The sequence below is a fragment of the Sesamum indicum genome, linkage group LG4 (assembly GCF_026168435.1).
Source record: "Sesamum indicum cultivar Baizhima isolate 11 linkage group LG4, ASM2616843v1, whole genome shotgun sequence".
NCBI lineage: Eukaryota > Viridiplantae > Streptophyta > Magnoliopsida > Lamiales > Pedaliaceae > Sesamum > Sesamum indicum.
Genome location: NC_142660.1, coordinates 2,976,735 through 3,002,484, shown reverse-complemented (window position 1 = coordinate 3,002,484; position 25,750 = coordinate 2,976,735). Strand labels below are relative to the sequence as shown.

The 25,750-nt window shown below is 33.5% G+C and overlaps 2 protein-coding genes across 3 annotated transcripts; both read right to left on the bottom strand.

Annotated features, from left to right (window-relative positions):
- Positions 1-164: 164 nt before the first annotated feature.
- Positions 165-2,380, bottom strand: LOC105160002 (uncharacterized). 2 transcript variants are annotated; one of them, XR_002286983.2, is made up of 2 exons: positions 611-2,379; positions 165-491 (listed from the first exon to the last, which is right to left on the bottom strand). XR_002286983.2 is itself a non-coding variant. In XM_011077244.3 (2 exons), exon 2 carries the CDS (start codon positions 1,764-1,766, stop codon positions 681-683), a length of 1,086 nt encoding a protein of 361 aa, XP_011075546.1. In that variant the 5' UTR covers positions 1,767-1,780; positions 1,958-2,380; the 3' UTR covers positions 165-680. The 2 variants fall into 2 exon arrangements, 1 of the variants encoding a protein (XP_011075546.1); XM_011077244.3 differs by having other exon boundaries at positions 165-1,780; positions 1,958-2,380.
- A 7,130-nt stretch (positions 2,381-9,510) lies between these two features.
- Positions 9,511-13,538, bottom strand: AGO7 (Argonaute family protein). Its single transcript, XM_011077242.3, has 3 exons — positions 12,853-13,538; positions 11,323-12,544; positions 9,511-11,238 (listed from the first exon to the last, which is right to left on the bottom strand). The coding sequence occupies exons 1-3, from the start codon at positions 13,208-13,210 to the stop codon at positions 9,783-9,785; spliced, it is 3,036 nt and encodes a 1,011-aa protein (XP_011075544.1). The 5' UTR covers positions 13,211-13,538; the 3' UTR covers positions 9,511-9,782.
- Between the last annotated feature and the right edge of the window lie 12,212 nt (positions 13,539-25,750).

The window sequence follows — 25,750 nt, the reverse complement described above, 5'->3', positions numbered from 1 at the left end:
AACTGGGGTTCCTTCTTCCAATCAAGCTTTGTGACTGTAGGTTAACGAGCTCAGATCAATGTGTTTGCTTGTAAAAATTTGATTCAGAAAGAAACAAGTACGATGATCCCATGTAATTATGTTAAAACTAGGCACTGAAAAGCCTTGAGCATAAAGGTCAGCAGTTTGGCACTCGGAAACACAAAATTCTAACTTCTCTTGACAACATATACTTGTACATGCATGTTGCTTTATAAGTTCATTAATCCTAAATTAGAATTAAGGAAAGAAACTTGCCAGCAATCTTTCAATTAGCCAACAACTTCCACTGGGGTGTATTAATTGTAAAGGGAGAAAAAGTACTACAAGGTATGTGACTATAACTTATATAAACTTTTGCGAAGATACTATACTTGTGGATGATCCAATCTTCATGACATCAGATGCCTTTCTTCTTCAGTAACCATGTTGCAGATATTAAAGTAATTCTTGATAACACGTCGATTGATATCCTGCCGAGTGCATTAAGTTATCACCTTGACACAAATATTCCAATTTCAAGAAGCCTCTCTGCATATTTCTATTGTCAATGAAACCAGAACCACAACTAGAGTTGAAACTCGAGCTTTACCTTTCCGTATCTACATTTCTTCAAAAAATTGTAGTGGCGTCTCGTACCACAAATGAAATCTGAGATGCTGTCATTGAACATCTGCTGATCCAGATGGAACAGTCGGGGCTTCCAAAGCTGGTTCACTTTCTGCATCAGCAGATTCCATGCGATAAGATTTACAACTGAAGTAGAAAACTGCATTCATCATTGAGTCAATTAGCACCACAAATGAATACATCAGAACTAAAAGGGGGCCTTCCCATATCCTGGAAGAGCCATCTCCATAACTGAGTGTCTTCACCCTATGCTCAAAGAGACCCTCGACAAACGCCATACCTATAGTCGATCCAAGAAAAATCAATAATCCAACTTGAGTCTGTCCACTAATTAATGAACTAGATCTTAGCAATGCCTGTGGCCCTGAAACATCCTCAAGAACAGATATTACAATGGCAATGCTGCAAATAATAATAGCATTTGCTAAAATGATTGAGAATAAGAATCCCACTACCATAGCAGGATAAAGAATTAAGTCTGGCGGGAATCCCATAAACAAGAACATGCTGCTCACAACAACCAGGAGGACAATGAATAGAATGAGGCAACCGGAGATTACAACACACACCCACAAGTATGTGAAGACAATGCGCCTCCAGATCTTAGAAATAATAACATAAAACTTGGAGGAATCAAACTTTCTCCTTGAATAAGTACAATCAACCGAATGGGCAATAGCAGCCTTGGACAAGAGCAACAATGTAATGAACAGCGGGAAGCACATTGTAGCTGAAACCGCCATTTCCGACAACTTCTGGCAAGACTGTTTTACAAAAGGCTTAAGAGGGAGTCCACTGGACTTTGCAATTAGCAATAGCCGTAAAGACAATATCTTCACGAGGGATTGATCAACCAACACATTGGACAACACCACGGCTGAAACAGGACAGATTAACACTGCCACAATTGCCATAAAACCTGTTGAATTATATCGAAGAATCCTGACTGTTTCTCTCAAAATCTCCAATGCGTTCATGGAATGAATATGGTAATCAGACCGGATATCATGCACAGCCGTCTCCAATTCAAGATTTCCAAGATCCGTCCCTTCATTGTCCTTGTTTTTCTCTCTGTTTAATCCATGTGAACTGAGCCTCAACCCACTCGATATTTCCATGTTTTCAAATCCTTCTTTCCTCCAAAAACGCCACAAAAATCAATCAAATAAACAACACAAATGTCCCCAAATCCATCACATTCCAAACAATCCCAAACAACTCCACCTCATCAGAACTCAATGCATCAAAAACTATACCAAAAAATGCTAATCAGATCTAAATCAACCACAAGAATTCACTCAGAGCATACCTCCAAATAACCGAAGATCGCACACTGAATCCTCCACTTCCCATTCGGAAAATCGATTCCAGCGACAACCCACAAAGCCAACACACAAATTCAATACACCCACATCCTCAAAATGCCATACACTTGTACGAGGTGATTTGGGTGCGGTGTAAATGAGGAAAACGAGAGACCCCTCACGAACACAAAGCTCTTATCAGAACAGAGCTCGTGAGGAATGAAGGGAGGTCACGCTAGGAAAAGGGTCTGAAGGGTTGCAGTGAGAGAGACAGCAATCGTAGAGAAAACGTGGGGAGGATCTGTGATTAAGAGTGTGAAGAAGGAAAGAGAAGTCTCTATTTTCGGATTTTGGAGGCGTGGAAAATGAACGAGATTTGGGGGTCGTTCATGTAATGTAAGAGGCGGACCGAAGACTAGCGTCTGCGTGGCGGTATACTCTATGTGCAGTTGCAGTGTATCTATAGGCTAATCAGCTGCGCATGGGCCACACCTTTATATGCATATTTAGGACTTGGATTTTGCCCATTCTCCTAATTTTGCACGTCAACGAGGTCTAATTTAATTGGTAAAGTAATATTTCATAATCAAGACGTCAAATGTTCAAATTTCACTTATATCTCGTAATTAATTATTTTAATAGTCTAATAATCATTGTTATTTAATTATAAATATTTGATATTTACGATCGACAAATATTAATTATTATTGAAACTTATAATATAATTATAATCGGCTCATTCAAAAATCAGTTGCATTTTATAGTATTCCTTTTCTTCTTCTTCTTCTTCTTCTTTTTTTAACTAATGTCGTCCGATACAATTCAAGAAAATAAAAATTATTCAATACAATTCCGTATCTATTTAATATTAAAAAAATATTAAATTTTATAAATTGTATCACTTATTAATATAAAGTTATTCATATTATTTCATATTTTATAATTAATAAATAAATATTGCCTATATTCACAAGTAATTAATTTGAAATAATTATTTCAAGAGCGTTCACCGCATACGTATTAGAAATAATAGTTGGGATGTGGAGTCCGTCCCAACTTTGCATTCCGACCTTGTAGTCTTAGATCCAATTCGATACTGAGTTGGCAGAATTTCCGTTTGCCCAAAGGTGGGAATAACGAAGGTTGGCCCTCGAAAAATCTCTTGTCATTAATAAATATATAATATTATAATAATTTACAGAACACCATAATATAAATATTTAATTGATGTGGAGTAATATTTTTGTGAATGATGAGTAATAAGTCATAAGTTATAACGTATGAATACGGACACGACAATAAAAAAATATAAAAAAAAAAATAGGACACGACACAGCTACATATTATATATATATTATTATATATATCCTCAATTTCTTATAAATATGCAATATGAATAATATCAAGAGAAAATATAAAATAAGTAAGTCTTATATCTATATTTTTAACCAAATATAGTTTAAAAAATATACATAATCAGTTTATCTTAAAAGTACGCAATGAAAAAATTTTAATATTCAAAATAATTAAATCATCATGATTATTTTCCAAATTTTTAGTAATTTCTTATCAAAATTTTCAATTTGAGATGCGTGAGTTAATTATTTTTTTTTTTTGTTATTAAGTTCAAACTTTTTTTAAAAAACACAATAGCCCAAATTTTCTGAAATTATAAAAGAAAAAAGTTCCAAAATGTGTATGGAACTTGTCGTACGCATCTCCAAAACGTGTTTGACATACAACAGGCGTATTCGACGCCGTGTTCTTTTTTTCTTATATATATATTTCGGACATGCCATCAGTGTGTCAGACACGTGTCCGCACGATTTTCGATACTGCCTCGGATAATTTTTCAAAGTGTTCGTGTATTATAGGTCCTAACTACTAAATAAGTTGACATGAAAGTGATTTTTATTAATTGAAGTTATATAACTATAATATTTTTGTTTCCAACTTTGTGTATTTAAATTTAAATGTGAAAATACAATTGCAAGTTGGGGAAATTCCAATCCAATTTGGATTTTTTGGTCAGACCAAAATCAATTATACGACAAGTGTAATATATTTGTCATGTAATTAAAGTATAATTTAAAGAAAGCGGTCAATCACATAATAACTGTATCGATTTAGTTCCGCTAAATCTAGTCAGTGAAAAGCACCGAGCTCAGTTAGCGAAGCCGAATCCTCCTATATGCATGGGATGTTGTTCTACTGTAATAGTAGGTATTGTTTATATTTAATTTATTTAATATTGTTGATCACGGTAGCAAATGAGGCCGAGCTCAATTATAATTATTTTTGTTAGATATTGATAATTGACAAGAATAATTATAATCAAATTATTTTAAATAATAATAATTTATCATTTTAAATTATAAAAAAACACAAGTGTAATAGCGACCAAACTGCCAAAATATGCAAACAATTTAACGTGCGAGTGAACATACTCCCAAACTAAACCATGTTACTTGTCGGTGCCTAGATCCAATTGTTATATGATATTCTTTTACATTAAATTACATCAATTTCTTTTAAATTTTAATATAACTATAAATATTTTTTTTATTTATTTAATAAATTATCGATGTATCAATGATATTTGACACAATTATATAATCTTTAGACGATAAAGTGAAAATACCAATTTTATCCTATTTGATATTGAAAAAATTGATGATGTGGCAACGTCCCGTTTGCCTCTCGGTGTTTATGCCTTGCATAGCTCGAAAAAGTGGCATTTTAGTCTGAAAATATGTAAAATTGTTACAATTAGGGTTTAATGGGGGCATTATTGGTACTTCAATCAAAATCTTGATATGACCTGAACTAAAGCTAATAGAATTGATTCTCTTGTTCGATGGATGTTAGTTTTAGGGGGGTATTTGTAATTTCACAAACAACAAGAGGGCATTTGTAATTGTATCAAACTTAAGGGGAACTTGAAGTAATTTACCCTATTTTCGAGTACTTTCTTTTTAGGGTTAATTGCACTTAAATCCCCTCTAAAAATGCAAAATTACACTTTTCCGCAAAAAAAAAAAATGAAATTACATTTACACCCCTCTGAAAATTTACTGTTTATACCTGACCTTCATTTGTTAGGATTTTGACGAAAAATGCTAACATTAGCGAAAAAATTGCATAAATTTTGAATTTTACTCTCCATTTAATATTTTCATGTAATAATTTTATAATTATGAAGAAAAAATATAATGATATTAATCTCACTCGATATATGTATGTTACATTTATCTCTTTATAAGTACAAAAAATATATGTGAGATGAGAATATTAAATGAGGGGCTAATAAAAAATTTATGTAATTTTTCTTTGATTATATCAGCATTTTTCAGTAAATCGAGAATTTTTGAAGGGGGTGTAAGTATAATTTCAAAACTTATTTAGGAAAAAAGTATAATTTAATATTTTTAAAGGGAGTCTAAATGTAAATAAGACATTTTAATACCTGAAAGCTATTATTTAAAAGATTTGACATTTAAAAGGGTGTTTGGGTGAGCTTATAAATTATTTAAAATATCTTATAAAATGCTACAAAATATTTAATATATTTTTTCCTAAAAATATGCCTATAAATATTAAAAATAAGATGTTAGAAATCTATTTTAAATATAAGGAGTTCACGACTTACTTTTAAAATATTAATAATTTTTTTTAAATAAATTATAAAATCATAACTACTAATATTTTACGAATTATATAATCTTATTTATTTAAATATTTTAAGAATTTATTTTTCAAATAAGATTTAAAAATATTATGAATTTTAAAAACATATAAAATGTATGGCCTAAAAGAAATTTTCGTCATTCTTTTGTAATTTTTATAAAAAAAAAAATTAAACATTCACTCTCTATTTTTTTTTATCGAATGTTTATTTTGAACTTCTGCTTCATATGAATGTGGGGGAAAAATATTCCACGAGAAATTCTATTTTAAAAATTGAATTTCAATAAATTAACATTAATAGATTTCTTTTATCTTCCATGATTCTTCATAATGTTAAAATAAAAATAATTTAATCGTCGTTTTAAATTTAATCGTATTCTGTAATCCCGTCAGCCAGACATCAAATTATATTATTATATGGCATGTCACACGTCATAATACGTCAAATCAAATATTATATAATGGGATTAAAAATTATTATTACATTGTTCGTTCGATCCATTCTCATAGTATTTAATTCTATCACACGAATTAAACGAGATTAATATATATTATACTGATTTTACTTAATATGAATATAATTATTATTTTTAATTAATCTAACAATATTCTATGTCTTTCCGTATTTGTATCCACTTGTCTCTCCATTCAGAGGTGGCTGTCGGTGGATCTTTCTTCCCCTCAAATTATCCATTTTGAACTAAAGTCGCGTTCCATTGTTGAACTTTAAAGAGTGGGTCCAATACCACGATTTCCCAGTCTAATAACAAATCAAAAAGGGTTGGCGGGTCGGGTGGACAACCGCGTCCCGCCACTTTGTTCCACATAGGAAAATGATGGGACAGTGATGAAAATTGATAAGTATATAAAGTGTTGTGGGGTGGCTGTTATATACTCATATTTTATTATTCTACATATTACGTTCAAGTTCAAATTTGAATTTGAAGTGTTATGGAGATGAGAGCGAACATGGGGTGTATATATAAAGCTAGCAATTCCTTATGTTAACACAATCACAACTCACACTTCTCTCTACCTCACTTGCTCGGGTATTCTCTCTCTCTTTCTCAGCCTATATCTCTCTCAAATTTTTGGAATAAGAATTTCTTGTTTCGATAACGAGTTTTTGAGTGTTTGATTGAGGTGTTCTTTCAATATATTGCTAAAATCGAAAGAGCTGCAACCGTCTCAGCCTGGGAGAAATTACGTCGTACCCGATGCACTTATTGATACGGAATGTATATTTTTTTCGAGACAAACAGTGAATTTTGCGATTTGATTAAATTTACAATTTCTGTTGAAGTGAGAATTGTTAAGATTCAATTCTTATTGTAAGTTTCTTATTTAATTATCTTGTCGTAATAACATTTCTAATCGTCATATATCATTTGTTGTTCCAACATGACGTTGATTGTTTTTTATTTCAAATTCGATTATTATATTTCAAAAACACATTATTTCATTATACAAAACTGAAAATTTTCCAACACTTTCGAGTTATTTGATGTCTAAATGATGGAATATCTCTGGTTTTTTCTACACCCGCAATGCCGTCCGACACTCGCATTCTCGTTGTTACCGGAGTTAGTTAGAAAAGTAATAGCCCAAAACCCTGTGTTGGGCTTCAGAATACGCTCATTCCTATATGAGTTTAACCAGCCCACCTGACATAGCCCGTAAAGCCTGAAGCATAGCCATGATGGGGGGAAACTCCACTGTTGCTAGAAGGTACGTCCGGAGAGATTGATCAGTCTCATTTTCATTGTTCACCCATTATTTAACTTGAGCGTTAGAGTGAACATATAAGGAGCGACTCTAGCTGCAATAATCCTTGTGTTGTCGGGATGCTTCTTGTTAGGAATGACTAAAAAGAAGACCAAGTCCCTTGCCTTAATTTTAGCTAATTAACCAACAAATCCTCTTTTATTCTATTATACCCGTTGGATTAAGGATTGGATAAGTCCAATTAATTTCATCTACTTAGTCATGGCTCTATAAATAGACATGAGTTCTCATTCATTTGACACACCAAAAAAAAAAAACTTAGAGCTCTCCTCTTCTAGCTCATTTCATTTTCTTTCACTTCTGAGTTTTATATTCTGTTCGTTGTTCCAAACTTTCTTCCACGAGTGCACGTGTAAGAAAGTAATAGTTGTGTTAACCTTGGGGAGCGATCCGTTTATACTATCTGCACCACGATAGTATCGAAATTTCGCTTTCAAGTCAGTGATTTTTCATGGCACAGCTTTTCAATACTCCAACACTTCTTAGAGTCCATGTTTAGGGATCGGTAGGAAGATCGTGCTCGATCTGGACAATCTTAACCTCCAAGAAAAAGCATGGTCGTTGATGATAGACATTCTATCCTATTCCTAATGGAAATTTATGTAAGTAGCCAAGAGTTGAAGGCAAATAACTCGTGATATTGGGAAATCTCGATGAACTTCTCACATTGGTGTTAATTTTACTTTTATTTTGGCGAGCTTTGTGAGTAACAATGTCTGCATTTAAAGAGTTGGCCCAAGAATCCCGTTTTGTAATATGTGTTATTTAGGTGATAGGATAAAGAAAAATTCTAAACTAATTATATTATGTTTATTTTGATTGTTTGAATTAAATAACTCAACATATTTATGATATAAATATTTTATTAAAGTGTATTAGAAAGTTTATCCAACCTAATAATAATCGCATGATCCAGATTCCACGGATGTTGGGGATGGTCATTGATGGACGGACATGACAGTGAATATTGGTTACGGCAAATGGAAGATCCTTGTTTGATGGACCATTGGTTGAATTCAGACTCACCTTTAACTTACGGGCCGGTCCTTAAAATGGGTAAAATCTCACCAAATTCTCTTAATTTAAAGTCGATTACAATGAAATACTTTATAAGGCATTTAACGCAAATAATTATGTAATTTTTGGACTAAAGTGGATACTGCCCACCAATAATAAAACAAAAAATTTTCAGACACAACTAGTAAAGAAAAGAGATGTGTCATACCGTAGCTAGCAGCCTCTGGTTCATAAAACACCACTGTTCCAAAATAAATAAAATTTCATATGAAGTACAAGGGTCCCAGCGAATGGTACACCTCCCCTTTGCAAAGAGGTAAAAGGGGTGAAAGACAAAAGAGGGGGCAGGGGGGGGGAGGAAAGGACATAAGACACACATGTGGGAGTGGGCTAAAAGCAAGTAGACAACAGAGACACAAAGTAAGGAATATGAAAATGTGAGACAAAAGTGGAACTCACTCCTCAACTTCCCATCTTTTCCTTTCCTGCCCTCTTCTCTTCTCTCTCTCTCTCTCTCATTCATTACTTCTGCTGCCTGTGAATGACAGTAGCTGCAGCAACTGCAACTGAGCTACCTGACTCCTACTGGGGCCCATACCATCCTGTACTCTTTTCTTTTTTCTTTTTATCCCTATAATGCCCCTAGATTCTGCCTTCCTTTTGTTCATTCTTCAACTTGGAGTGTGACTACTCATTTTCTACCAATGACACATTCTGGGGATTCTCTTGGAATGACCATTCTTCTGCTGCTGCTGCTGCTGCTGTCAAATGATGCTTTTACTGTCTTATTTACTTAATACCCTTTTTCCCACCTCTCAAGAAAAGATTGCTTCACTTTCATCACAGACCCCTCACCTCTGCATGATAAAATGACAAATTTTGAAATTATTCACATACTTGATTAATCTTAACATTTGATGTGTCTGTACTTAAATGAAACAGCAATCCCTTTTTCTGAAAGATCACAAATTGTTAAGATATTGAATTTGAATGATTTTTCTGACTCACAGTTTAAAATAAGTTGATTGCTTAAACATTGTTCAAAGTAAAAGTCAGATCAAACCAGACATTTTGGTGAACCGTTTCACTCACATTACATCCATCAAGAATAGATAAAACCAAGTATCTTCCAAGTCCAATGAACTTGTCATATGCACTTGCTTTACATGTTAAGAAGCTGGAAAAATCTTAGTGAGTTGATGATAGTTTTGGTTGATTAACCTGTGACAAGATCATAATATGGATGAGTAAGCAGTTGTAATCCCACTTGGCTATTATTTAGTTTCAAGCTATGGTTAGACCAAAGAAGTGCAAGTATACGCATCTGCATGTGCTACAATATCAGCAGTAGAACATTAGCTTCCTAATATTCTCAGAAAGTTTAGGTAAAGGCATTGCTTTTGGAGGCGAAGCCCGTGAAATCGAACAACTTCTGCTGAAGGCGCTTGAGTCCGAACGATCAAGGTATAATCTGCCTCTGTATGCAGCAAGATGTGCATAGTAAGCTGGAGGGACCAAAGATATAGGCTTTGTGCACCTCACGAATGTGTAGCAAAGATTGTAGACCAACTTCTGGACTTCATCGGAAGTGAACTGGTTTTCGTCCCATAAGATGTGATAATGGATTGGCCGGCTGGTTCCCTTGACACCCCAATGGCTGCAGAGGTAGAAGTCAAAGTCTCTCGGATGAGTGATCACGGTGTCCACGACTGTCCCTGGAGGCACATTCTCGTCGGAGAACTGGTTATTGGCAAAAGATGGATCGGCTTCGCATGGAAACAACCTCGTGTGGTGCCTCTTCTGCACAACTGCGAACGTGATTGGAGGCTTGTAGCATGGAAATCTTGAACAAGCCTTGCGGATTGCTTGCAGTTCTTCCTCCAGCACTTTGCGGAACTGTGTTTCGCTAACTCCATCGCGGAAAAATATTATTCTTGCAGGAAGTTGATTGAGCTCCTGATAGAAGTCATCCAGTATTTCCCCAACCATTGCACAAAGATCTTGGATGATCTCTTGTCGGTGCGTTTGGGATCTCATTCTTGAAACATACTTGTTTGCAGCAGGCCAGTTTACACTGCCGACGACAGCAGCAATGGATGGACTAAAATCATCCAATGGATGAGGATGGGTTACATCGGCACCCATAAAGATCACCGGCTCATCTTGTCTGAAGAGCCTTGGTATTTGAGAAGGCAGCGAGTTGTAAAGAGCAACGGTGCATCCACCGACTTTGGCATTGATCTTAAGAGCTAAATTAGCCAGGAATTGTGAGCTCAACTTGCCGAGATTTGGGTACAAACAGCACTGGCTTACTATACCAATATTCGTTTCAGCAATTCGTTTCAAGTCTGCATATCCTTTGTGCTTCCTCTCCATAACACAAATGAGCAGCTGGAGATTGTTGAAAGCAGATTTATGAATTTTCTTGAGTTTAGATTCCAAAATTTTCGCATTGCCAAGAACGTGCATTGGCTCAAACAGTGGACTGACCACAGTGTTCCTGTGGAGAAAAATACCTAATTGTTCACATCTTTGAGACAGCTGGTTTATGAACTTCTGTATGCTGGACTTCTGATCAGGGGTGCCACCAAAACTTATTATCGCCCATCTATCAACTCGAGTGCCCTCAAAGACATGGCTATCGAGAAGGTTCCACTGTCGATCATGACGGAATGGAGTCAGATTTCTAACATGACCACCATTTCCAAGCTTAAGCTTTGGAGGCTGAAGAATCCTCCCAGTCAAGTGCGTCATTTCTCTTGAAATCTGCAGCTTAAATTCTTTTCCTTGACCGCCGCTGTTAAGAAGCACAAAACTTTGATTGATCAAACAAGCTTATGGGTAAAACACAAGGAACAAAATGCCAGAATATTAGTCATACCTGGTTGGCCCTTCTGGGCCTTCCATAACCTTGTCAATGGTTGCCTTGCGTTCTCGTGGCTTTTGACAGCCCATTTTGAGTATTTTCGCGGTTTGATCATCCGAGAGCTTTCCAAGGAACTTTTGCCCTTCACAAATCACACAAAGTTCCATAGGCAGGTAACATGGCTTCCTCCTACTAATCTGCAAGCAGGGCAGATTTTTGTACTGTACATCATAATCATAGTGATCCTTGAAGTACTTGATCAATCTCAAATTTTTCCCATCTCTGTCTGGAAACCAGAGATTTTCAGCAACATCCTCAGTCAGGCTATAAACTCGATATTTCTGTACAGTTTCTCTATGGCAAACAAACACCCTCATGTTCTTTAGTGCTTTCTCCACTTGTTTCTTCTGTTCGGTCGTCAAGCTTCTGCTCTTTTCTTGAGAGATATCATGCATAAAGTCAAGCCGTTTTTGCAAATAAGGAATCACCCCAATACTCTCATGGAAAGCTGTCACCGAGAAGTCCACATTCAGAGCAAGCCCTTGTTGTGTTGGCCTTAGACTCTGAAAGAACCCCTTGAGTGCAACAGCTCCTCCACCAATCTCTTTTGCCCCTCCCATCGAGCTCGAGTAAAACGATCTTCCGGTTGCTAAACACCTCTCAGTCGGATTCTCCCGTAGAACGACATCCAGTGCATGTATATACTCCTGAGGAAGAGGAGTAGAATCATCTCCTTTGTTCAAATAGCTGCTCAGCATTTTCCCATCAAACTTTGATACAAGCTTGATATTTACCCGGAAAATCTTGTCCTGCTGATGCTTTTCAGGGGAATTCAACATTTCCACAGACGGTATAACTGGTTCACCAACAGATACAGGGAGACCAATATAGAACTCAAGCCTGTCATCTTGGAATTCTATAGGGCTATATATAGTCCTTCTACCATCATAGACCGGAAGAGCACCGGATAGGACTGCTGAATTCTCCTCAACAAGCTTTCCCTTGATCATTCTTGCAATTTCCTTGGATGGATTCGGAGATATTTCAACATCATAGTGGAAGATTTTCTGGGACGGATCGAATTGGACTAAGAAATGATTAGCAAGAAGGGTGATGGATTTTCCTTCAATCCCACCAGAGTCTGGTCTTCTTGCAACTAACAATGACTTTCGTTTTGCATCCACAATGTTTCTTCCATTCTCCTTATCACTGGGCAGACAAGCTTTCTTCTCCACTTCTGCCCGAAATTATTAATTAACGGAATCAGCAATTAGCAGCATAAAGCATAGTAATTTTATCGTTTAATCTCATTCTTGCACATCAGAATTTGCTTAGTGACCATTAAAAACAGTCTTGTACCACCGATAGACAAAGGTTAAGATAGCAACAAAGACACTCCAAGATTGTCATTTGCAATGTAAAGGCCAACGTAAACTTTCTATAATCACGCAGACTACAGTAACAAGCAAGGAAAAAAAACACACACACACACACCATACTCAAAAAACCAAACAAGAAAAGGGTTCTTAACTAAAAATTAATAACCTTGTGTGACTGAGAAATCTTGATACTGGGAATCAGAGGAAGTGGCAAGAAGTGGATTGTTCTGCTTCCTTGAGGCTTTCTTGAAATGGGTTCTTGATCCAAACCTCTGGTTTGGAGGGAAAGGTGGAGTTACTGCAAGCTGCAGAGGTAGGCTTGGAGGGAGAGGTAGCAAAGCAGGGAAAGTCTGGTATTGGTTTGTGTATCCAAAACCATAATCCAAACCAAAACCATAGCCAAGCCTATAAGAGTTTTGCAGCAGCTGGTGGTGATACTGATAACTATGACCACTTCCAATCTCTCTAAAACTTGTTGTTTTTGGAGGGCATTTCCTTCTTGTATTGGACTCTTCATCTTCCATGACTTGTTTGAGATATGAAAACAGAGAGAGTCAGCAAAAGGGCCTATTTGCATGAAAAAGAAAAGCAAGTCGAAACTGTAGCTAATGCCAAACACACAGAACCACAGAGGAAATTTGTTTTCTTTTCTTTTTCACACTCCTCTCTCCTTCTGCAGTTCTTGAGCAGGTTTCTGATGCTGGTGGAATACTAATGCCCAGAAGGTAAAAGGTGGGTTTTTTTTTTATACTCTGGGAAGAATTAAATAAAGGGAAAAGAGCTTCTGCTCCTAGTTAAGACTGAGGAAAGAAACATCATTGTTCTATTTGTAAACTCAGAGCATATGTCTCTATCTTAGAGCATTATATTACTAATCAATCTTTCTATGTTCCTTTTTGACTTAAACATAGGAAAAGGAGGATTATGTATGTCATAGGTTGTTGTTTTTTGTCTTTGATTAATGCACTATCAAGTCAGCTGAGGGGAAAGGCTTTGTTTTATGCGTTAGAACTTGGCTATTCATTAATCAATGGCTCACAGTAATCTTATTCATGAACATCATTGGACTTTGTTTTCATCCATTCACCTAAAAACTGCCTAATCTAATCTGCAAATATTGGTAATCCACTCATCATTATGTGCAATGACCATTGTGGTTATCGTCATAATCGTCGTTTTCCCACTGATTAGAGTAAATCATGGGATAATTTAGCCCGAAAGTTTGGATATTAGCGGATTATTTTAAGACTAAACACTATTTCGAGCTAATTAAAAGAGGGGGAAAAAAGAAGAAGAAGAAGAAGATAGAATTCTTGAAAGTGGAGTATTTGAGCATCTTAGCTCAAGAATCATTATTTGTGTATGATTTTCTTGTTTTGAGGGTATGAACTGTGAAGTGAACAGTTCTTTACTTTTTCCAATATGACTCTTGTCTCATAGTTTGACAAATTCATGGAAAGCATTGTCAATGTGTCTGGTCAAAATGTTTGAACTTAGATGAAAAGCCACCAATTTTCAGTTACACCAACTTTACATCCCTTGTTCTTAAGTTTTTTAATTTTATCTTTTGCATTGGATTTGAGCTTTTCAGGCTCTTTTTCAACCCCACTTTAGATGTCTCTTGCATTGTCACTCTTTTTAGCTAACTTTGTAAGAGAAAGACAATGCAGATTTGTCTCAAGGAGTTTTTCTATATGCCCATTGAAAACAACTATCATCTTTCTAGATATCATCCCATCACTGTACATAATATCATTAAATAATATAATGTACACCAATTTCATTATAAATAAATGGTTGAAGTTATTTCAAAATCAGAGCGCTGTATGATCTTGGAATAGAAATTCCCGTCAACTTCGTAATTCTTACAAGTATCAGTATAAAAATATTAAATGGTGTGAATTAAACGTCTTTCTCACAGTTTTTGATTTATTCAATATCGTGATGATATGAACAATTGTAAATACTTCAATAAAATAAATTTTTTTACAATCCCTTTTGTAATTATTCAAAAACAAAAGAAAAAAAAATCAAAATTACACAATCTTGTAAAGAATAATCCTTAGCAACACCTTTTAGGCCTATCCCAAATGCCCAAAAAAGCACCCATTGATTGGTTCTTGAAAATAGTAGCAATTAAAAGATGATCAAGATTTGATTCTGCAATCCAAGGTAATTAATTAATTATCCTTCTCAAAAAGCACACAAAAACCCTAATTTTTATTTTTATTTTTTCCTGTCCCTAATCCTTCCCTTGTAGCTAATATAATTCCCCTCCACTCTGCTTTTTAGCTACCCTTTTGCCTCAACTTTTCTCAACATGTTCAAATGGTGGTGGGATGAGAAGGGGCCAATTCATGCACTTGGAAATTTGGGCCCCCTTTCAAAATTTATTTATTCTCATTTTTTAATTTTTATTTGGAATTTGGTAATGGGACAATATGATTACCATAATGGCCCTTCCATTTTCAACTTATGGTGTGGTGTATTGGAGTTGGACCACATCATATCCATTTTGGCCCTACTCTTTTTTAGATCAAATCTTTTTAATATTGACAAAAGATTGAGAGTGGTCAAATTTTTAAAAAGCCCAAAATTTTAGGGTTTGGGGGCATGCTGCGATTTGATTGGCCCATTTTTTTATTTTAAATTTAATTTAAAGTCTCGTAATTATTAATTCTCATTCAAGAATGTGAGTTAATCGCCACCCAAACGCATAAAATATCCACATTTAATTTTTATTCTTGGAAGTAAAACATTTAATTTTATACTAGGTAATATTGTTATGTTCCAATGTGGCAATCCCCTCCAAAAATTTAAAAAATAATAATAATAAATCATTTTCTTGATTACAAACATTTTGATACTCCAATTTTTCAAAGATTTATAATGAAAGTCACAAAAAATATAGCAATGTATCTAAGCAATGCGGTTTTAGGGAGTATTTTATCGTGTTTTATTATACCTGGTTAATTACTGGTTTTACTTTTTTACTCATTATTTTCAAGAAACAGTTCTCGTTCGCATCTCATTATTTTTTAGACATATAGGTCCTATTTGGACAGTAGGGTCTTGAGGTAGAATCAAATATTTTCATATTAAATGAATTTGAAATTAAAATATTTCGTAATAAGGAATCATCCAAACAAGTTCAATGAATTCAGAGCCCAGACTTTTAAATCGTTCGATCCAAACGCAACATTAAAGAATTACATTTCCAATCTATCCCTCTCATAATCACCATCTCTGATCACAATCCCTTTTTTTTTTTTTAATGAAATTTTGAACCCATTTAACTAATTATATCCACATTAAATTAAACATAATTTTTAATTGAATCTTTGGGTTCCGTACCACAATAATAATAATTAATCCCGTGGTGCAAAGTGCATGTGTTAAGGTGGTGCGTCTTAAATCACAAGTAAAACTTGACACTTGAAAACGTTTAAGGTATGATTAGCGGCGTAGTCTACTAAATAACAACCGTCGGATGCGAAATCAGAAATACTTACTGTTATGATGGAGCAGAGGAAGGAGCCAAAGGCAACACATGGGATTGTGGGAATCACTCTGCTCCAGGTATTTTTGTGCTAACCTAATCAGTAACATCAAAGATTCCAACTTTTTCCGTGTAATATTATCTATTTAATAATAATAATAATATTTAATTTTCGAACTGGCTCGACTCATCTTAATTATATTTCACATATTATTTAATTTCGTGATTAAGCAATTTAAATTTGTATTACTAGAGCAAATTTTGATTCTTTTATTTTTTTTTTAAATAATTTTCATGATAAGTTCTGGATCATGGGTTTGAGTTTCACCGGACATGTGGATATCAGTCTCATTTTCATGTTATTATTTGTCCCACTTTATGTGAGTTATTATAATTTGTGTATAGTTATATCGGTTTATTAGTTAAATATTTTAATTTATTATTTTAGCATACTGTTGTATTGATTGAATGATGCAATGCTTAAAAAAAGACAAAACTCTCTCGTAATCTTCTTTTTTCTAATTCCTCATTATTAAATATTTTTTTAATTCACTCGTTAACTTTTGAAAATGAGGTCAGGTAGCCAACGAGCCTTTGTTGAATTGATCACAATCAAAAGGTTGTGGGTTTGAGTCCAGCAAATGGAGATTTTTACGTCTAATTTCATATTAATTTCTTATACATAATCTCCATGTGGTTTGAGAAATTACTTATTTGCTTTCGTTTTACAAATAAGTCCATCCATTAGTCAAAATTCATTGAATTTGCTTATATTAATAAAAAAAATTGAATGAAAATTGATATTTACCCTCGTTTGACTGATTACTAACTTATTGCAGGTCAAATAATTTTTCAGACTAAACTACCCTTATAACGGTGAGAATATACATCATTATATGCATTAACGATTGAAGACGTATGAGGGTAATTTGGCTGTAATAAGATTCATTAGACTTGCAATAAGTTAGTAACAAGTCAAATAGGGGTTAATATATAATTTTTTCAAATTTATTTTGTTAATATTGGTAAATTCAGTGAATTTTGACTAACTGAGAGACTTATTTATTAGACAGAAGCAAACCTCAAAGTGCTGGATGTAATTTTCCAAACCACAGAGAATTTACGTATAATTATATTAAACTTTAAGGGAAGGGAGTGCAATTATCGCTTGAATTTAATTGAGAAATTTTCAACTAAGATGCATGCATAAAAATTAAATTCAGACACATATATAAAAAATTTAGAGCCCGTTTGGTTGTGTTTTCATTTTCATTTTCAGTTTCCACAATTGGAAATGTGTAGAAATACTTTATTGATTTTTGTGCGAAGACTGAAAATATGTTTGGATTAATTGTTTCCAAATATAGGTATATAGGTGTGAGAATATTAAATATAGATATATGTATTTTTGATGTGACAGAAACACAACTATGACAAGCCCATGTGATCTATATAAATTTGAAATTGAGAATTAAAATAGGAATGCATTCTCACTAAAAATAACTTACCCGAACAAATTCCCACCTATCCAAACAGTGAAAAGTGAAGAAAATCTCATTGAAAACACAACCAAATGTTTTATTGGCTAAATAATTGCATTAATAAATGGGACTTTAGTTTTTTTTATTATTATTATCTTGGAACAGTTTGAGGGATGCTTTGAGAATTGAGCAGAGATGAATGTATTGGTGAAAGTAGTTCTCATAATTTTTAGCCAATTACATATTACGATGTTGTCGGAGATTACAACTACGGTACCTACTTACCTACTTTTTCTTTCAAATTCACTAATTATTGTTTCATTAATTATCTGGGAAAAAATACAAGTAATTCTTATGTGATATTATAAAGGGATAATTACACACATCTTTCTCTGAAAATTGATATATTAAACGTAAATTTTTTATGATTTTGGAAATTAAATTGGAATTTGCTTCCGTATAACATATAAGTTCTTTCGTTAATCAAAATTCACTGAATTTGCTGATATTAGCAAAAAATTTAAAAAAAAAAAAAGAATCTATACTGACCTCTGATTGTCTTATTACTGATTTATTGAAAATCCAATAAATGTTTTTATGATCAAATTGCCCTCATACTTATTCATGCTTTAATAATGCATGAGAGCATGTATATCTTCACTGCTATAAGGATAGTTTGGTTGGAAAAGAATTATTTATTCTTTATTACGGAATATTTACGGGCATTGATTACATATCATATTAAATTTGAGGCACTCTTCTTGATTTTATTTACGAGCGTTAATTATGCTATATCGTATTTCTACAAAAGTGAAAAATATATGATCTCCTGTTTCTTAATGATGTGGTCGAGGTTTTTACGAAGGGATAAAATTGGGAATTTTACCTACGGCACGATTATACACCAGGTGAAATACGATTGTCGAGGGAGGTCTTTTTGTCAAAAAAATAGTCACTATCAATGAATAGTGCTTGACTTAAAAAATTAAATATTTTTGGTATTTATAGTAGTATTGGAAGTTATATGGTAAAAGGTGGGTTGCATTTGTTTAATACGTGCCTCATATGTGTTAAATTACTTTTTTACTCTTGCAGGTTAATATTTTTTTACCAATATACATCACTTAATAAGTTAAGATATTTCGGTTATAGTTTTTAAATTATTTTTAACATATAATTATTTAGCCAGTTGTAATTTTTTTATATGTAAGGATTTTAAGTTATTGTATACAAAATTTAATTAATTGAACAACTATTTTATTAAATTTCACGATGTTTGGATGAGCTTTAAAATAATTTATAAAATATTTTCGAGTATTTGATACTTTTTATTTAAATAAAAAAAAAATTCATTACTAACATATTATAAGTGCCGTGATCTTATTTATCAAAACATTTCAATACATTGTTTTTATAATCAAAATTGATCATATATTATAATTATTAATCAATATCATATATTTTATTTTGGATAATAATAAATTATTGGTACTTTTATTCATACATTTAATCTTTATACAAAAATAAATTTAATGAACAACTTAGTAAATTATAATATTTTTTGTAATTAAAATTATTATTTAATATGACATATATAAACTTTATGTTATATTTTAATATATATTTGTATTACGTTATACTTTTTTTAAATTGACAAATAATAATGATTTTTATTATTTATAAATTTATGTCAAAATTTAGTAATTTTTATGAATTAATCTAATAATAATAATAATAATAATAATGATGATGATGATGATGATGATGATGATGGTTGAACAATTTTAATTATATTTTATTATATATATAATGAGATTAAAAAATTTAATCAATAATTACGATACCTTAAAATTTGGGCACCCGATTCATACGAAAGTTACATATGTACAAGACTGTGTTCATTAGATCATATCAGACGGTATGATTTAAAAATCACAGGGCCTGATTCAACGATACACCGTCTTGAATGATTACTCTTATATTGCGAGTACGATATCTCGATATCCGTATATCCAATAAGTATTAAAACTTTACCAAATGTATTTTTCTGTAAGTTGGATCATATCTAACAGTATGATCTAAATTTTAATGGCCCGATTAACTCATGTTGTTCAATAATATAAGATGATAGTGATATCAATATTATACTAATATTTATAAATATATAAATTTTGCGAATTGTAAACATATATTGATTTCAATTATATCCTATGTAAAAATTTGATAATTCGATCTCATCATTTAAAATAATAATAATAATAATAGTAATAGTAGTAGTAGTAATAATAATAATAATAATAATAATAATAATAATAATAATAATAATAATAATAATACAAAAAGTCAAAAACCCATCCCTTATGTTTGGGTTCGTTTTTGGGCCATCTCAGAGATGGCCCAAAAACAATGTAATGTTTGGCATGCATTGTTTTACCCATTTCTATTTTATTTTTAGTTGTTTTTGTAAAAATATGGGGAACAAAACTGACTTTTTTATTTACAGCCGTACATTTTCTCTTTCCTCTATCGCAGACATCGGCTTTCCTCGCAGAAATCGCCCCTCTGTTCATCGTCTTCCTTCTTCTTCAGATCGATACTCGCAGAAATCGCCCTTCACCTCTGTTCATCGTCTTCCTTCTTCTTCAGATCTATACCTCTGTTCATCGTCTTTCTTCATCGGCTTTCCTCGCAGAAATCGCACAAATTGGATGATTATCTTTGTTTTTCAGCCCATTTTTCTCCAAATAGAGAAAAGGGTTTCAAGAAGTGAAAAGGGTTTTTCTTCTTTGCAGCAGGGTTCCTTTCAATTCCCTTGATTGCTTATCCAACCAGAACTTGCTGGAGAAACTTGTACAAGATTATCTCATTTATCCCTCTTGTTTACTCAATCTTTATACTTCTACCCTTTGTATCAGAGTCCCCAAGGTGGCTTCTTCGCAGAGGTCGAAGTGAGGAAGCTCTTGAAGTGTTGAAAAGATATGCAAGAATCAATGGGAAGGAATTGCCTCTAAATATCTCTCTCCTAGAACCATCTGGCAATGAGAAAAACTTGGCTGCAGGTGAAGGAGAAAATAACACCTCCACCATTGAGAAACTGTGGAATACTAGATGGGCTGCCAAGAGGATGTCCATGGTCATGCTCACAGGTTTTGGGATTGGTTTCGTGTATTATGGGGTTCAACTCAATGTTGAGAACCTCAACTTCAACCTCTATTTCGCCGTTGCCATAAATGCAATGATGGAGATTCCAGCCGTTTTCATAGGCAGCGTGCTGTTGATGAAATTTTATTAAACCACCTGCAATGCATATGATATATCTTCCATATTCTGATGATATCAGACCTGTTGAAGAGGTAAGAGTAACTTTTTACCTTCACTAATTTCTTAACTGAAGAATTTAGAATTAAAAACAATATGGTGGATCTACAGCTTCACACTGATACAAATCCCATGGCACCTCGAGCAACTGAAGACCAAATAAAGAGCGCCTCTTTGTTAGTGAAGCGTGTTGATCTAAAAAACTTTTCAGTTTGCCAATTTGCGAAGCCTGGTATGTTCCATATTCTAAAGGAATCGCTCTGTGGATTTTCTTACAGTAAATATCATAACAGTAGTAGATGGATAACAAGTATTTGGAATGGTGCTAACTTCAACGTTAATTTGGTGATGTAGGAGACCTGCTTTCTGAAAAGAATGCATCAATTAGAATTTAAGAATGCTATTTCTCTTGGAGGACCTTGATACAAGCATCCAAGGAACATATTGAATCATGAGATGAAAATTATGGCAAATATAAGAAATGGTTGGTGAAATCTTTTCATAATTATTGATGGCTACTGTTTTTCCATCAATAATTGCTGCCATTGCATGTGGTGCTTTGTATCATTGCAGAAACTTTTCAGTCAATTTCTGTATACTCTGTACTCTTCTGAAACATTTGTCGGCTATTTACTTTTTCTGCACTTAGTCACTTGGAGATATAATGAAAGAAATTACTATTTACCCGTGAATTGTACTCTCCTCTCTCTATATAATGTGTTACAACTCTTTATGCAATTTGCACTTTCATTCTATCTGTTGAGCTTATTCTGTCGAAGTAAAGTATTGCATTGCAATTGTTGACACATTATTGGTCGAGTACTCTCATCCATCTAACATTTGGCTTTACCATTTTCTTGTTATTAAGGTATGTATCTTAATTTTCGCTCACTAATCTTGATCTTAAATGTTATATTCTTCAAAATTTTAAGATAAAAATGCTTAATTTGGTTTTGCTTCTTGTTGACCTTGGCATGATGAATTACTTCGACTTGTTTGTCATTGTCCTCTGTTTGGCTGGTTAATTTCTTGATGGCCTTCAATATATTGTATTTCTCTTTCTTAAAAAAAAGGTTTTTTTAATTCTGTTGAAAAAAATGTATGTTAAGTGCTTTTTTATGTGCTTATATATATATATATGCATATAAGAAGTTGAAGTTTGATTAGGATATTTTGTTGTTTTAATAATGGTGTTCTAAGTTCTAGTTTGCGAGTTGCACAACTTTTTTAATGGATTGATTACTTGCTTTGTTTGTAATTTATAGTTTTTATTATCAAATCACATTTGTTATTATATATTTTATTGTATTTAATATATACATAGTATGGGTACAAAAATAACATATAATTTAATTATTCTTTGCTTTCTGCAAAGACAAAGGTGAATTAGAGTTGTAGTTATAAGATTGTGAACATGAAGGTGACTTGTACATTAGAGTGTAAGATTGATTTTACACCCCCCTAAAATCATTGTAAAGAATGCTTTTGAAAGAACAATTGAAGGAATAACCAATTATTTTTTATCCACTTGATCTTTAGTGTGGTTTTATCAATACCAGAATATTTTTTTAATTTCTTTAATATTTAATTTTTATGAACATATTTTTTTTGTATTAAATATTTTTATCATTTTATTTATTATCTAAAAACTAAATAAATTTAATTATTATTTTTAGAATGTAAGTTTAAAATAATTTTTATATCTTGACAAAGAATCTACTAGATAAACAAACATTAATAATCACCAAAACTGACCTGATATGGATTTAATTCAATATTTAATAAAACATTGCACATACCAAATTTTTTAGTTTAAGTCTTCTACTCAATCAACAGTTACCGGTGCATAAACCCAAAATTGTCCAAATTTAATATTAGAATTTGTTATTTATTTGTTTGTTTTATATTATTATTATTATTATTATTATTATTATTATTATTATTATTATTATTATTATTATTATTGTTTTGTTAAATTTTTGGTTGAGAGAGTTTTTAAATTAATGTAGTTACTGAATTCATCAACTCTCTTTCAACGCTATCTGTCACCCCACCTGCAGTGCACGATCTATGCAGCAGTTGCTTCAACATTAAAAATAAAAAAAAAAAAAAAATTGGGCACCGCTATTACCTAAGCATATTTATATTTATAATTTTATTGTATGATATGAACGACATTAATTGCAAACACCGTAGAACTGATTAACTTGTTCAATGTCGTAGCGAAGATATAAGCACCGCTATTCTGTGCTTATCTATTTCATGTCTCCATCGCCTCAATATTTAAACATTCGTTGTTATATTAAATGAATGATTTTGATCGATTGGCTCAAATACCCAATATTATTTGTGCTAATTCATCAAAGTAAACACCACCGAAAGTAATAATAATCTGTAGAGTGTCTTTGAAAATATGAACCTATAAATATTTTTTAATTGTTATTTTTAAATAAGATTTATTTTTAATATATGTATAATGATAGTTTCGAGAAATTTGAATGATATATTAGGGTGTGTATTTGTCATTTTGGGGGTTTATCATATGCTTGTATGCATACCCAATCAACCATTTTGTTCAACCCCAAGCCCAGGGGGAGAGCTCAATCATTATAGTTAGAAAAGTATTTCCATAGTTTGAAGGACTTAAAAATTTTCATGACGTTAGGATTAGATTCAAATACAATAATATGTTTTATTTTATTTTGTTTAAATTATAAATGTATTTCTTATAGAGTATTAACTTAATATAATTTAGGGATATTTGTGTAATTTTTACTATTGAATTAGAAATATATTTATAATTAAAATTGCATCATTAAAAATGTACTTGTAATTTTATAAAATATAATAAATATTTGTGCATTTAAAACACTCTCGAGAATTGTCAATGTAATTTAATTTAAATTTAGGTTTATTGGATTTGTGTGAGATGGGCTAGTCGGACGAATGATTTATGGGCCTTAAATTCATCATAATGAGAACAACGTCAGTTGTAGATACTAACAGTTAGTTAATTATTAGAAATAAGAATCTGTAATTAATATGGTTGTGGATGAAAAAAATTATTAAAAGTTGTTTCGCATCACCATATAGATGCATCGATCGGACGACATAGGTTCTTCGCATACGTCTCGCGTGGAAAAAATTGTATGGACCCAGTACATGGAACGAATTTTCATCAAGTTTATGCACGAAGAGTTTGTAAGTCATCGTCTGCAATCATCAACTTTTTCACCCTCTGTCTGGGCTCGTATAACCGGTAGGATGAATTCGACATTCGGCCAAAGCTATGTATTTAACCCGGAACAACTCAAGGGTAAGCTAAACAGGATGCGTCGTGCATGGCGCCTTTTGAATGACCTTGTTAACAGGGGAACTGGGTGGGGATGGGACTATGAGCGGAACACTGTTACAGATGAGTTTGGACGTTTGGAGGAGCTCTGTCGGGTATTAATCTTTTTGTCTTAAATTTACATATAATGCGGACTATACCGAACATCTTGTTTTAATTTGGTGAAGAAACATTCCACGTTGCTCAAATAAAAATTCAGATTAAACCTGCCTATGTAGGAAAATTCGGAGTACAAAAAAATTGTTGAACATGGGATACCGCACTTTGACCTGTGCACCCAAATGTTCGCAAGGAACACCGCAACGGGAGGCATTGCACGGTCCTCCGGACAACCCACCCGAGGAGGTCAGACTGTATCTATCGGCGACGATGAACATATGACGGGTGAGAATTCGGGTAGTCGCCGTTCACGTGAGGACTACGAGGATACAGCATTCTCCGAGTCACAATCGATACCGACACCTGGCGGGTACTTACCTACTCCTGCGGCACAGAGTTTTACTTCACCATCTAGTAGCAAACGTCCAACAAGGCGCGGGATGAGCGCATTGCAAAGCAAGAAGTTCGAGACAATGGACAAGTTGCAAGAGTCACTGCAGGGAAAGATTGATAGAACTGGTGTTAAAGCTACAGAGTCTATCGAGCGTTGCGTAGATGAGTTAACAAAATTTAAGGATCTGCCTGACGTAATCTTCACAACAGCGTTGGAGCGTTTTCATAGTCATAGCACGCGAACGATATTCCTCCGTTTAGATGATGACAACAAATTGCGCTGGTTGTTCTCATTGGGAAAGTAATTCATGCCTGTCATAGGGGATTGACTATGGGTTAAATAGCTATGTGTGTTATTGTTCAACTTTATAATCGGTGTGTTGTCGCACTCACCATGGGGTTGCACATCTGTACTTTGTTAGTTTAAAGTATTCGTCTATTTAATATGATTGCTGATGCTTATTGTCTCAACTCGAGATTCCATATTGTGTCCCTTTTTTTTTCTTTTTCATATACTCGTGCAGAACTATGGCGAGTGCAAGCGAGAGAGCTGTTGAAGACACAAATTCATCTACTGGCAGCCCGGGGACACCCGGGACTCCAGGCAGCAACGAATCTGTTGTCCCTGAAGAGTTTTATGCTTTTAGAGATATGATCTGCCCGGAGCTATTTAGAGAAAATGTCCCTCGTAATACTAGTTCGTTGCAAGGCGAAGGATGGGTAGCTGAGATAATGACAACTCCACACACGGGCAGGTTTTACGACAATATTCGCATGACAAAACCATGCTTCTACTCTTTAGTTGATGCGCTAACTTCTAGGGGATTGTTGCCTCATGGTCAGACCTCGAGAGTTAGCTCCGTTGAGGAGGTTGCACTCTTCATGCAGACGGTCGGCATGCATAAACGACAACGCGACAATA